This window comes from Kryptolebias marmoratus, linkage group LG17 (assembly GCF_001649575.2).
Source record: "Kryptolebias marmoratus isolate JLee-2015 linkage group LG17, ASM164957v2, whole genome shotgun sequence".
NCBI classification, from domain to species: domain Eukaryota; kingdom Metazoa; phylum Chordata; class Actinopteri; order Cyprinodontiformes; family Rivulidae; genus Kryptolebias; species Kryptolebias marmoratus.
Window position 1 is genome coordinate 11148050 of NC_051446.1, and position 13765 is coordinate 11161814.

The 13765-nt window shown below is 39.4% G+C and overlaps 1 protein-coding gene across 5 annotated transcripts in view; it reads right to left on the reverse strand.

Annotated features, from left to right (window-relative positions):
- spag9b (sperm associated antigen 9b) overlaps positions 1–13765 on the reverse strand; it is a 44354-nt gene that overhangs the window by 23513 nt on the left and 7076 nt on the right. For all 5 annotated transcript variants that reach the window (XM_025005942.2, XM_037980986.1, XM_037980987.1 and 2 more), the window contains exons 2-4: positions 10115–10235; positions 6360–6430; positions 4096–4193 (exon numbers count right to left, since the gene is read on the reverse strand). In XM_025005942.2, the coding sequence (XP_024861710.1) occupies positions 4096–4193; positions 6360–6430; positions 10115–10235 (290 nt within the window). The remainder of the gene's footprint in view (positions 1–4095; positions 4194–6359; positions 6431–10114; positions 10236–13765) is intronic.

The window sequence follows — 13765 nt, forward strand, 5'->3', positions numbered from 1 at the left end:
TTTGAGGGAAAAACTGCAGGCCAGCATCCCTTAGTGGGCCGGTTTATGCGAGGAGCTCGCAGGAAGCTCCCTGTCTCGAGACCCATGGCACCATCATGGGATTTACCCCTGGTGCTGGATGCACTGGCTGCCCCCCCCTTCGAGCCTCTGGATCGAGTGGAATTAAAATTTGTAACTTTAAAAACAGCACTTCTGTTGGCTTTGGTCTCTACAAAGCGTGTGGGTGAAATCCACGCTCTGTCTGTCCACTCGTGTTGTACAAAGTTTTCTCCGGACAAAACTAAGGTGGTTTTGCTCCCCAACCCTGCCTTTGAGCCTAAAGTGTTGGGGTCGTATTCACCAATTGAGTTAGTGGCTTTTTATCCCCCTCCTTTCCCCTCACAGGAGGAGGAGAAGCTACACAACCTTTGCCCTGTGCGTGCTTTGGATATCTATCTAGATAAAACAAAGCAGGTCAGGAAAAGTGACCAGTTGTTTGTCTCTTGGGCTAAGAACCATTATGGTAAACCAGTGTCCAAACAGCAACTTGCCCACTGGATCACTGCTGCAATTTCTTTAGCCTATACGTCAAAAGGGCTTCAGCCTCCAGAAGGGCTGCGGGCCCATTCTACAAGGGGCTTAAGCTCTTCATGGGCCTTGCTGAGAGGGGTGTCCCTGCAGGAAATTTGTGCCGCAGCAAGCTGGGCCTCCTCTCACACATTCGCTCGGTTCTACAAGCTTGATGTTACAGCATCGTCACTGGCTCATTCAGTACTCAGTGTAAGCACCATGCACTAGGAGTACCTGTGGCTGGTAAATAAAATATTTGGCACATAATGTGTGTTCTGCTGAGCAATACGGGAGTCAGTATTTTTCGTTCCCAATGTGAGACACGAAACGAATGCTATGAAAGAGAACTTTAGGTTACTTTCGTAACCCCGGTTCTCTGAGTAGCATGAGTGAGTGTCTCACCAGATCACCCTCCTTGCTCTGACGTTGCGAGGAAGAGGTGAACGTTTTTGAATAAAGTCTCGGTGCAGCGTCAGCCCTATTTATAGGGGGAGGGACTCTGCCCTCTCTGACGCTGACGAGTGTATCTCCAGCCAATCCTGGCTGGCGTAATGTAATAGGAGCTTCTGATGAGGTCACGCCATGGGCGTTCCCAATGTGAGACACGAAACGAATGCTATGAAAGAGAACCAGGGTTACGAAAGTAACCTAAAGTTTTACATAGATCTGTGTGTGTGTTTCTTACCAGCTTCAAAATAAATAAAAAAAATACATTACTACAACTTTTGATTAACAATTCATAGCGATTTACAATTAATGTTTAGGAAAAGACTAAGCCAAAATGGAGAAGTGACTAAATGAACATTTCTGATCTGTTCAGCTGTTTTTAAATCCTAGTTTAGTTTATGTTAGCTTATTATCAGTTTATTATATCTTAGTTTGGTTTTCCTCAGTTTATCTTTATTATGATAAGTTTAGTTTAGCTTTTTATATCCTAGCTTCCTAGCTTGTTTTTTCATCTGTTTATAGTACTTTTGCTCATTTATTTTATGAAGATTATCACAGTGCATGTTTTAAATAAGTTTAGTTTAGTTTTTTTATGTCCTAGTTTGCTATTATTGTGTGTATTTTTGTGCTTTCATGTTGTAAAGCACTTTGAACTGCCTTGTTGATGAAAAGTGCTAAATAAATAAATTTGACTTGACTTGATTCAAAAGCTTGTAGAAAGACATTTAGCAGGCAAAAAAGCTGTAATAGTCCTTTGGTTGACTTTATCTGTCTCTTACATGGTTGTGGAGGAATTTTAGCCCACTCTTCTTTCCAACATTGCTTTAGTTCATCAGGGTTTCTGCACATTTCTGTTAAAAGTCCCACCACAGTATTTCAGTCCAGTTGAGGTCTGGACTTTGGACCATGTCAACACATTTATTCCGTCCATTTTCTCATTCTGTTGTAGATTTGTTGCAGTTTTTTTGGACCATTCTTTTGTGGAATGACAAAGTTCAGTCCAAGCTTCACATTTGACTGCAAGGTGTCCAGGTTGTGTGGCTGCAAAACAAGTCCAGCTCATCCCTCCTCCACCACCAGATGATATGAACGTTTGTGCTGATATGTTGTGTTTGTTTTTTTTCTAAATGAGGTTCTCTGTATCTCAAATATCTCTGCTTTTGTCTCATCTATCCAAAATACATAATTTCAAAAGTCTTGTGGTTTATTTAAAAGCAACCTAAACCAAAGTCGTACTGCTTCATTTTCTTTTTCGTTTTTTTTCTTTAAATTAATAGTTTTCTCCTTGTTCCGTCTTTTTCCTATTTGTACCGCTATAAAATGTACGAGTTTTGGTTGGCATTTTAAATATCTGAGTCTAAGATGGAGCTCTTGCATCATTTGTCATTTATCTGAACACTAAGGTCTGAAATCAGGATAAACTTGTTGGGGAATCCATTTAGTGCTGGGCGATATTGAAAAAATCCTATTTCACAATATGGATAATTTTATATCACGATAACGATATATATCACAATATACCCCAATTACGTACATTGTCAGTTATTCTCAGAAAAATATGAAAAAATAATCTAATTTCTTACTTTTTTTAAGCTTTATTTCAAAGTGACATTTAACTGAACTTTCACAAATGAGATCTGCTGCATTTTAGTGCAGCAATATATATGTACCTGTTACAACGTAACAGTATCAAATGACAACAGACTCCATTATCTTCAGCCGGCTATAGTTTTACTTTTCGCAACTTTCCCCGGCTCTTTTACAACTTGTTTGACCTTGCACTTTTTGGATTGTTAAATATTCTTTTTCGTGGTTCTTCTTCAAGTGATAGAAGAGGTTTGTTGTGTTGGCGTAAGTGACAACATTAATACATTCGTCGTAGCCTACGTTATGAAATATTTACATGAATCATTGATACAATTATGATAGAAACGGTAGAGATGATAGAAGAAAATATATCACGATAGACACTTTTCATTTGTCCCCACGATATGTATCGTTATATCGCCTAGCACTACGTCCATTCACAGAAAGAAAATGTATTAACAGTCTTGAGTGTTTTCCACTTGTGAATAATATTTTTCAATATTTGGAAATTCAGGGTTGGCCTTGAAACCTTTCTCAGCAACAGTTGCTTCTCAAAGCTAAAACCTATTTGTGCTTTTGCTCTAATGTTATCTTCTGGATGGATAACCATTTATGTTAATGTTGTTCTAAGGTTGATGTATCTTATAAACATCATCCTCCACAAAGCAACCCACAAGGAGCAAAGACACGTTTTCAAACAACAACTTCATTTTAGCACCTTGTTTTTATCAATTTGCTGATCAGCTCCTCCTCATTTTAGTTAATCAGGTAATTTCTGTCTTTTCACACCACTTCTCAACAGGCCATAAAAAACAATAGTGCGATGGCACTGTGTAAACTAATTCTGAACAAAATGCAAGAGATAAAAAAAATTATGTCTGAATTAAGCAGGAAGGGCTTCTGACCTCCTGGCCCCTTGCAGAATGAGGCTCAGTCATAATCCGCTCTGCAAATGAGCAGCGGACCATGGCGCTCCATCATCCCATCCAATCAGATGATACCGGCAAAGGCAGAACTCCTTCGCAGATTTATGCAGCTTCCACAGTTTCCTCAATCGACACATTCCAGTCTCAAACCGAACAAAACAAATACAACATAACTTCCTCTTTACCACAGACCACGTCGACACAACTTCGGAAAATTAGTACCTTTTATACGATAAATTTATGACGCGTTCGAATTTTTGTTGTCATCGTAAACTTATTCTGACCTATTTCTGCCTGTGTTTGTAGGGAGGATATTCTGGGTGTGTGTGGGAGCAGACACTGCATTGTTCAGGACTCCTACACTAAAAAAAAATAAATAAATCAAAGGCCTGGACAATAACTCCAATATTAAGATGGTGATTTGTTCATATTCAAGTCAATGGTCAGGGAAGAGAAGCTGAATTTATTGGTAACCGCAGACCACACTTCATAAACCCAGTTTTTAAGGTTCAGTAAATGAGTGAACTTCTTGTGAACAACACTGTTAGGTAGAAGGAAAACATGTATATTTGTGAGGTGGTCTCACCGTCTTTTAGCTGATGTGCCTGTATCCGAGGACTCTGCTGGTGGCGCTGAATGCTGGTGTTTAGTCCGCTCCAGGTGCTCCATGTAGCTGTGGATCATCTGGAAAACGGTTCACAGAATTACATATTACATTATTTTGCAGATGCAAATTACCTTCATTTTGCAAACCAGGTGAGGGGGGAAAACAGGCATGAATTTGTAAGTGGAAACCAAGCAAGAGCTCTGGGAGTGTGCAGGTGACAGCTTCTATTAGGCTTTAATTTTCCTCTTTTCATCATTATTCAGGTCAGTATTCAGCTGCTGAGGCTGAGAGGTTTGTTTGGACAGAGACGTCTGTTAGTGATCCATAATGCATAACTAACAGAGACGGATCAAAGGTTGGGCAGCAACATTATTCATGTCCAAAGCCCTTACGTTTTAATCAACCTCACATATGTTCATTACTTTTAATTCAGCCATTATTCTATGATTCTCAGCGATTCTCAGCATTTAAAGGTGAGCCAGTACTCACCATTACACAGGACCTAAATCTTTTAGGTACCTACAGGTTTATGAGCATCACAAACTGTAATCTATGGCTGATTTATAAACTACGTTGCCAACAAGACGTGTGGTAAATATCACCATCGGCTAAAAACAGGAAGTCATGATGTGCTCTACTCTGCTTCTGATCGGGTCAGATTTAGGAGACCAGGTAAGGCATGACTTATGGAGGTACACCAATTGGTTACAAGGTCGGCAAAAGGAGCGAATCCAAGGTGTGTGAAGGTAATCTGAGAGGAGGGACATTACTGTAAGAAAACAGTAAATCTCCTGGTATGACATTTTAGTCTTGGCCATACAAGATGGGTTACATAGGGTGGTATCTCTCTGGGCTGCAAGTAGCTGAAGACGACTTGTCTCAAGAGCAGCACAGCTGCATTTTGACTCCTGCAGGGCAGCTCTGCTGTGACAGAAAACATCTGAGGCAAAAATCCATGCTGATGATCAATAACAATTACTGAGAAACTGGTCCACCTCCACAGCTGCCGCCGAACAAAGCCAGCCGAGGTGAACAACAAAATAACGTGCCCAGTCAGGAACACAGTTTTGCAAGCTCTGCACACAAAAATACGTTGTGATTTTCAAATACTGGCCGCTCAACACGCCGCACAATTTGATGACTGCAAACACTTGGGAGTTCAGTGAGACTGCAGCTGAAAATTCACATATTTTAACTAGTCTTCCAACAGCCACAGCTCAGTGAAATACCACCTTAACTCTCATAGCATTAAATATTTTACTAGTTTAGTATAGTGTCCTATACTATAATTATAGCCTCAATACTGATATGTAATGAGAACACTTGACTTCTTCATATCAGTGCATCAAAAAGGAAATTAACATGAACTTGACATTTCTATTTATTCTAATTTACAGCTAAAACATGAAATAGGCTCAAGGTCGTCGCTCTCAAATTAAATTCTTACTCACTGATTCATGTAAAATGTGTCTTTTGAGATTTAACCATAAGTAAACCTTTTGAGCTGAGATCATTTTACATTGTATAACTTTATGATGTGGACTTTTTGAACTGTAAAGAGCCTAAATGTGTTTTCTTTGGACTTCTTCTTTTATTTGTCATAATATTCTTGATAAACTGATAATAATGGCATGAATCAATTGAATCAAAGAATTAGAATGTATCACTAAAAAAACAAATGAAATTTTTGTAGTGAATAAAGTTATTGGGTTTCTAAATCCACAGAAAACAAGTTCGATGGTGGCAGGTGGGGGTGATGATCGAGACAAATGCTTATTTTATAATTATTCATTAACTAAAAGTGGCAACATTTTCTACTTTAGGCTCTGCTTGTAAGGTGATTTACTTCTTTATGACAACAAAAAGGCTTTACAGCACAGATTTACCAAATGGTGTTAACATTTTGTTTATAATTTGGCACCCTTTTCTTCTTTTTACCCAGACGATGCATTAAGGTGTGTGTAAAATTGTAGATGGCACAAACTGAGGTTTGGGGTCAATACACAGGCTGCTGAAGGTTAAAATAAAAACATGGATATATGGTATTATCTCATAATAAATACAGTAAATAAAAAGTAGACCTGTCTTTGTGTACTTTGTAGGAATGTGTAAATCTCAGCCATCAAATATGGAGTATAATGCTGTCATTTACCACAGCCTGGCTCTTAAGCTCCCATCAGGCATTTCTTTGTTGATATTATAATAGAAATATAAATAAAATGATGCTTTTCATGCCAGCCTACCTCAGTGTGTCTCTGATGAAGGGCATTGTACTCTTTCTTGAGGTCTGCTTCTCTCTCCTCAAATCTGCTAACTGGATAAGAAAAAGAAATGGTTAAGATTACAGCTGTAGAGTAAAATATCACATATTTACAACTCTAAACGTAGATGTTTGTCTTAAGTTGCTCTGAAAGAAGCACAGAAAGAAATCCACCAATTACAAACTGTTTTATTAGACGGGAACGTGCTGTAATACCATCTCACAGCCAACAGAGGGCGACAATGCATCAGTAAAACTCTTCAGGAATTTGGGGAAAAAAATGAACAAGTAAATAATATTTCTCAACTCTGTCTCACAAAAGCATTTACAAGTTCAAATGCTTTATTTTCATGTTTCAAATCAATCAAAACTGCTCTGAAAACATGAGTCAAATAGTAAAAACTGATCACGTTACCGTCTTATGTAGCTCTGAACAGGTTATAAATGTTTAAATTTATTTTAAAGCTACACAACATCAAAGAATGGGAATGACAGAGGAAAAAAAAGGTTATTTTCAAGTTTACAATAATAAAAAAGAGGTAAAAATCGGCTCCAAGTCATAATGCAGTAATAACTTACTGATTCCCGTGGTCAAGGCTTGATTATTTGAAGGCCAAACAGCAAAGCAGTTGTCAAACTTGTCATTTAAAAAACCTCCATAAAAGTGCAATCTTAAAAGGAGAACATCAAAATGTTCCTCGCAGTCTGCAGAGAGCTGATGTGGTGAAATTCACAGAATGTAACGCTTGGAGCTTCGCAGCGGGTCTTAAGACTGAAACAGGTGTTTAATGACAGCTGCGTGTGAAAATGTGACGAAAACTGTAATTCACCGGGGTTTGGAGGAAGAGCTGAAATAGTAAAAAGAGAAACAACCATACACAGAGAAAAATGAAGTCACTCAGGGAAAGTCCCACAAACAAGGCCTGAATAGGTCCAGCTGAATGATTAAAGGGGAAATGAAATAAAAAGTCAAAATAAAGAGTTTTCATGTTTTTCTTTTAGTTAAACACGATCATAAAACACTCCAGTGGTCCATTTCTCTGATTTTAAATGTTAATTTGGTTTTAGAGTTTTTTGCATTTAAATCCTGAAGTGAGTCGATTGTGTGGGCAGAGTTATCTTCTTGGTTAGTGACGTAGAAGGAGGCGGGGCCAGCTGTGGCAGACCGCTGCAGGACACTGCACTTCCATTTTCACTGCCTCCAGTAAAAATGGCAGAGGAAGAAGAAGAATTTTGTTAACAAGAGGACAGCTTTGAAAACACATTTTGCTCTGGAGTGATGCTGTCAGGAACTCAAGTCCCACATTTCACAAGAAGAACCCCAGAACTTTTCAGTGATGTCACTTAGCCTTCAAGGAGTTTCCCATCCGGACAGCTGGAGGCAGCGGGTCAGAACCTCTGACAGGAGGTGGTTCTTCTATTAAAAGGTTTATTTTTCAGGTGCTCCTCTTCAAAACGTTAACTCCACAGTCAGTCTCAAGACTTTGGGTTGTAATTTTCACCAGGAGCTAAACGAACCACATCCATTAAACTTTCTTGTCCTTCTTGAAGCTGAAGAATGAAACAGCTGTTGGAGTTTTGGGTCGGTTCAATTAATTGCAACAAACTGAACTATTTAACCAGCAACATAATCTGTATTTACTATTTCCTGCCTTGTTGGTGTTCCCGTGTTTGGCACTCAATACGTCACACTCCCAAGTGATCCTGGAAAATGCTGATGAGACCTTAGTAATTTTTTTTTCTTTCACTAATAATTTTAAATTTGTGTAAATTTTTTAAAATAAGACACTCTGAAAACAAGAGTCTTTTTTGACTTTCTTTTGATTTATGCTAGCTTTGAAACACTATTCCATTTCCCCTTTAAAATATAATGAATATTTAAGTTGACAGGTTTGTCAAAGAAGTTTTCAAATATGGGTTAACAATTCAGTAAAACAGACTTAACGTGATTAAACACAGCTGCAAATCCAGTCCGGGGGACAGTAACAGGCAGAAACAATCTCTTTCACAGGAAAAAAAGAGGAAGTGTCACATCAGCAAAAGAAGTTTCCTCTCAGCGTGATGCTGACAGGCGAATCTTACTGCAGTGCAGTGAAACAAATAAGCCGTGCCTACACCTTCCCTTGGTATTCCAATTTGTTGTCTTACATCCTGGAATTTAAATGGATGTTTTAGTTTGATAATAAGTAAAATACTTCAGATAGTTAAAGTTAAATTTTCAACTTTTTATCAATCATTCAAAAATCATTAAACTGAAAAATTATGTGCATTACTATCCCTCAAAATCAAAAGTTTGCAGAGCCACTTTTTACAGCAGCAGTCTCCTCAGATGTGTCTACAGATCAGCAAATCTAACCACAGGAACTTTAGTCAGTTCAGGACGACACCGCTCCATCTTCTTCAGGTTGGATGGGTGCTGCTTGTGTTCAACAGTCTTTAAATCAAACCAGTTATTCTCAATCGGACTGAGGTCTGGGCTTTGACTGGACCATTCAGGGACCTTCAACGGGTTCTCAGTGGAGCGTTGCTTCAGCAGATTGTTGAAATTCATCATCCTGCTGGAAGGTGGACATCCGTCGCCGTCTCAAATCTCCAGAAGACTCAAAACGGGTTTCCCCTCAAGAATTTTAGTTTTTTGAACCATCCATCCATCCATGCATCCTTTAACTCTGATCAGTGTCCCAGTCCCTGCTCTTCAAAAACATCCCCACAGTAAGATGCTTCCACCACCATGCTTTACTGTGGGGATGGTGCTCTTTGTTTTCTTTTTTTCATGGCTTCTCTTCCAGCTCTTTGCAGTGGTCCTACAGACAGATACTCCCATCTCTGCAGAACGGCTTTCCAGCTCCATCAGGATTATAACTGACCTCCAGGATGTGTCTCTGAAAAATGTTTTCCCCGCCTGGTCCATGAGTTTGGTGCGAGTTCGCTCGCTATGGCGAGCCCTGCTGAGGGAAATAGACAAAAGAAACAACAACCATAGATTTAACGGGGCTCTGTGAGAGATGTTCAGGGGTTGGGATATTTCTTATAACCCATTCATGATCTTTTCTCTACAGGTGGCTCTTATTTAACAAACTACATGCCCTCTGAAGGTAACCTTTAGGCCTTTAAAACAAATGGGGTGAATACATTTTCATGCAACATTTCTCAGTTTTAGATTTTTTTCATAGTTGCTCAAAAGGTTTCTTTTCTTTGTTTATTTTTTTTTATTATTCTGGAGTATTTTGCGTCGATTCATTACTTATTATCAAATTGAAACCCCATTTCAATTCCAAGTTATAAGGCAACGAAAAAGATACAAAGGGGGTAAATCGTTTTCTATTCTACTTTAAAAAACAAATTGAAATAGTAAATGTCCAATGTAGTTTGCACGTTCTCTTCAATCATGCAGCTGGTGATACCAAGTAGAAAGAAAAAAAATAAAGTAAGAGAAGAGAAGAATTTTCTAGATATGAATTACTGGCAGGTAAGATGTAATCACAGTAAATCCCTTCTGCACTAAATGGTTCAGGGCCTGGAATATGTTGCAAATCCAACTTGTTTAAGCTGAACAAGCAGGGGAACATTCAGGGACATGGAGCATGGACAGACTTCTCTGGCACATCAAGATCACAGTCATTGGACCTGCAGACTATCAGTGCTGCTAAGACCGTACCTGTGTGTGTGTGTGTGTGTGTGTGTGTGTGTGTGTGTGCGCGTGTGTTTGTACACAACTCCCCAACGCAGCACACTTACTCTGGTCTGCATAGTTTTTGGTTTTAAGCTCCAGTTGTCGTGCGTGGGACTCCAACATCACCAGTCGACTCTGAAGATCCTTCTTCTCACCGTCTTGGGAGTCTTCTAAGGCAATGTACCTCTGCAGATTAAAACAGTAAAGACACACATTTATTATCATAACACTGGAACTAACAGGAATGAAGGAACCTTATAAACTCCCACCGGCAGGATGTCTGTTTGTGTTAAACGTGCGCGTTCAGTCAGTTCAGGTGAAATCAGCTCATTTCTGAATGATGCTGCATTTATTACAATAGTTTCAATGTAGTTTCTCCACTTTGTGAATTACACTTAAACGTGGAAGTCATGGCAGCACCTAAACGATGACATTTCATAACATCAAAATACTTCAGCAAACACAAGCGTTCGAAATCATTTACTCAGAAAACTAATGGTGGCGCCACAGATACCATCCAGAGCCAGATTTTAGGTTCATGTTAGAAAGAAGAGCCGCAGCAGGCCACAAGAAGAAAGAAAATAAAATACTTGGTGAATTTATAGTAATCAATCAGTCAGCGGATCACTTCTGTCAACAGATCGCCTAACTTAAAAAAAATTAGATTTGTTTAACATACTTAAGATCTGAATCATAATATATTATGTGGAACTGTAATGTAGTTGTAATAAAGTAAGTTAACATAAAACTAAAAAACAGACTAAAGCACTTAATCTCATGATGATGCAGACAAAAACACTATAATACAGGTTAGCTACAGTTTCAGCTCATACAGATCATTATTTAACAAATGTCTTTTCTATTCAAACTTTATTGCTTGTGTGGCTAAAATGCTTGAGGTCTAATTTAAATAATAAACACTTTCTGTTTTCTTGTTTGTTGACTTCTATAACAAAAAAATTCTCATTTTTAAGCAAACAAATCACTGATGGACATAAATAAATATATGGTCAAGATGTAAGAGACTATCGCTAATTTAAATAATATTTTTAAGGTTAGAATATAAGCTACTAACACGAGAACGGTCAGGTCCGATTTATTTTCACCACTACAGTGTTTGTTTCACTTTAAAGCTAAGCCGCTGTGCATTTCTAATCTGAAAGTCAGGGACATGAATGATACAATTTAACTTATGTTGCCCAGAAAATGTGACTTAAATCTGCTTCAAATCTAATTAAAAGCATGACATGCATAGAAGTGAGTGCCGTCTCCCTGCTCAGTCAGTTTGCATTAATATTTCAGCGGATCAGCTGAGTCTAGCGTCTGAAGCCATGCCTGGAAACACCAAGTCTTGTGACGGTGGGTGCTTCGTGTCGAGACGTGCCCCTGCGGCGTGCGCCTAGGCACCGTGATGAGGGTCACCTGGGCTTCCGATTACAAGCAGATCCTTCTTTTAGCGCACGTCACCGGAGGTTTCTAACAATAAAGTGTTGTCAAGATGCATCTGTGAGATCGCTTTTTTTTTTTAAAGAATGTCTTTTAAAACAATTCATTCATTGGTAGGCTAACATGACTCAGCCTGAGGGTAAAAACTATTTTAATGCAGGGAACTTGGCGTTTATTGACTCTGAAACTTTGCTTTGTGGCAGGAAAACAAAGTCATTTTGTTTGAACAGTTACAACATTAAACATAGAACCTAACAATGCCAGCTTGTGGCTGAGCGAACATTAACTCACCACGGCACTAAACTCCAGCTGGGAGACCCAGTAAGCTTCAACACAGGCAACTGGACCATTTCTTTTTAGTCTTGCTTGAGGAAATTTCTCAATTCTAACTGTGAAGCTCCAAGCTTTTAAGCTGTAGTGAACTGCTTTGTTTGTACAAGCTAAACTCACTCGCCCTCCTCTCCTTCCTGAGGGTTGTTAAGGGTTTTTGTTGGCCCGGTCCACATGAGATGTTTTGCTCATGTGCATGAAAGTGCAAATTGGTTTGAAACTATCTGAGGACTAGATTCAAAGCCTGTGCACCAGGGGTGTCGAACTCCGTTCCTCTTGGGCCGTTGTACTGCATGTTTTAGACGAGTTCTTGCTTTAAAACACCTGCTTTAAGTGGATGTCTTGTTGCCGTGCTCCTGGAGAACTTGATGATTTGGTGAGGAGGTAATTAAACCATTTGAATCAGTTGTGTTGGAGCAGAAAAACTTAAAACTCCCAGGACAGCGGCCCTCGAGGCCTGGAGTTTGACACTCCTTTGGTTAATATTATTTTTTTCCTTATGTGACAAAGACAGCTTCTTTCACACCTCTTTCATAGATGATGGTTAAGAGACACTTAGTGATCGCCAAAGTTCTTCCATTCGTCAATAAGAGCTTCTTGCTGACGTTACAAAAGAGGAACCTGGTCGCCTCTACTCACTGTATCAACCCAATCATTTGGAAAGCTCCCACATCTTGCACTCTACCATCCTGATCCTCATATGACCCAGGACAAAAAAGGGGGGCTTGTGGGTACAACCCTGCTCCAGAGAATAAGTGTTCTAGCATTTAACATGCTCTTTTTTTTTCCCCCTCCCAACACTGCATGTATAATACTCTCTTTGTCTCTGAGCGCCAATACACACTCTAATGCACACAAACACATGTGCTTCCAGAACAAGATGAGCACTCCCACACACACAGGGCTCCACTGTATTGGCACTCAATTGACAAGAGTGAAATCAGCTCCATTTAGTGCTTTTGGCTGCAGATCGCTGCAGGGATTTAGGATGGTTTGTGTGGGAGGTCTGGGCCAAGCAAAACGATAAACTGACCAGCGAGCAACGGCATTGTTTTATTATGACTTTCATTAGAGATGGTATTTGGTTCATTTGGTTTAACTGATACAAATCAATACACTACTTTAGAGATTAAACAATAATAACATAAAATGTGCCACAAACCAGTCAATAATAAATCCAGTTGAGTTTTGCTGCAGATCATACATGGGCCAAGCTAGATTTCCACATCTGAGTGGTTCTGCTGTGGCTCGTCGGGACGACTGCCAGTCTAAAGACTGACGGTTCAGTCCAGGCATCCCTTGGTTATTATGATGAGATTTCTTTGGGGCACTGAACACCGCCCCAAAATAAACTGACGTCTGTCTTTCAGAAGAAAAACGTGCACGAGGTTATCGTTTTTACATCGGTGGCGGCGTTAACTAAAAAGTGCGAGTAAATTCGGTGAATGTGGCGTGTAATGTAAAAGCATTTTAGTGGTCAAGGACCCTCGAAAAGCTAAATTAACGCAGTAATTTCTCAATGTGCTGCTTACCACATTAGTGCATGCTGGTGGTGAGTAAGCAATATTATTTAAACAGAATATTAGCCCCCCGAGCGCAACTGGATTCCTCGCTAGTGGAAAAACTGGCTTCTACACCCACGGTTGTTGCTCGTGGGCCGAAAATAAATACTGCGATGTTTGGTAAACACTGCTGAAAGTTTATGATGCCGGATAATCTGAAAATCATTTTGATTTTGTAAGAATGACAGACGTCTGCGGAGCTCCCATTAGTGGTAGCAAACACAGTCTGACACAAGATATGTCTTTATGTTGAATTGCTGGATTTTCACAACTTCAGTCGTAAACTAAAGCACCAACAGACAATGAAGCTGCTCTAACTATGGCCACTTAAAACTACAGCGATTCCAGTTCATCCCGATGGAATAATGAGCATTTGGA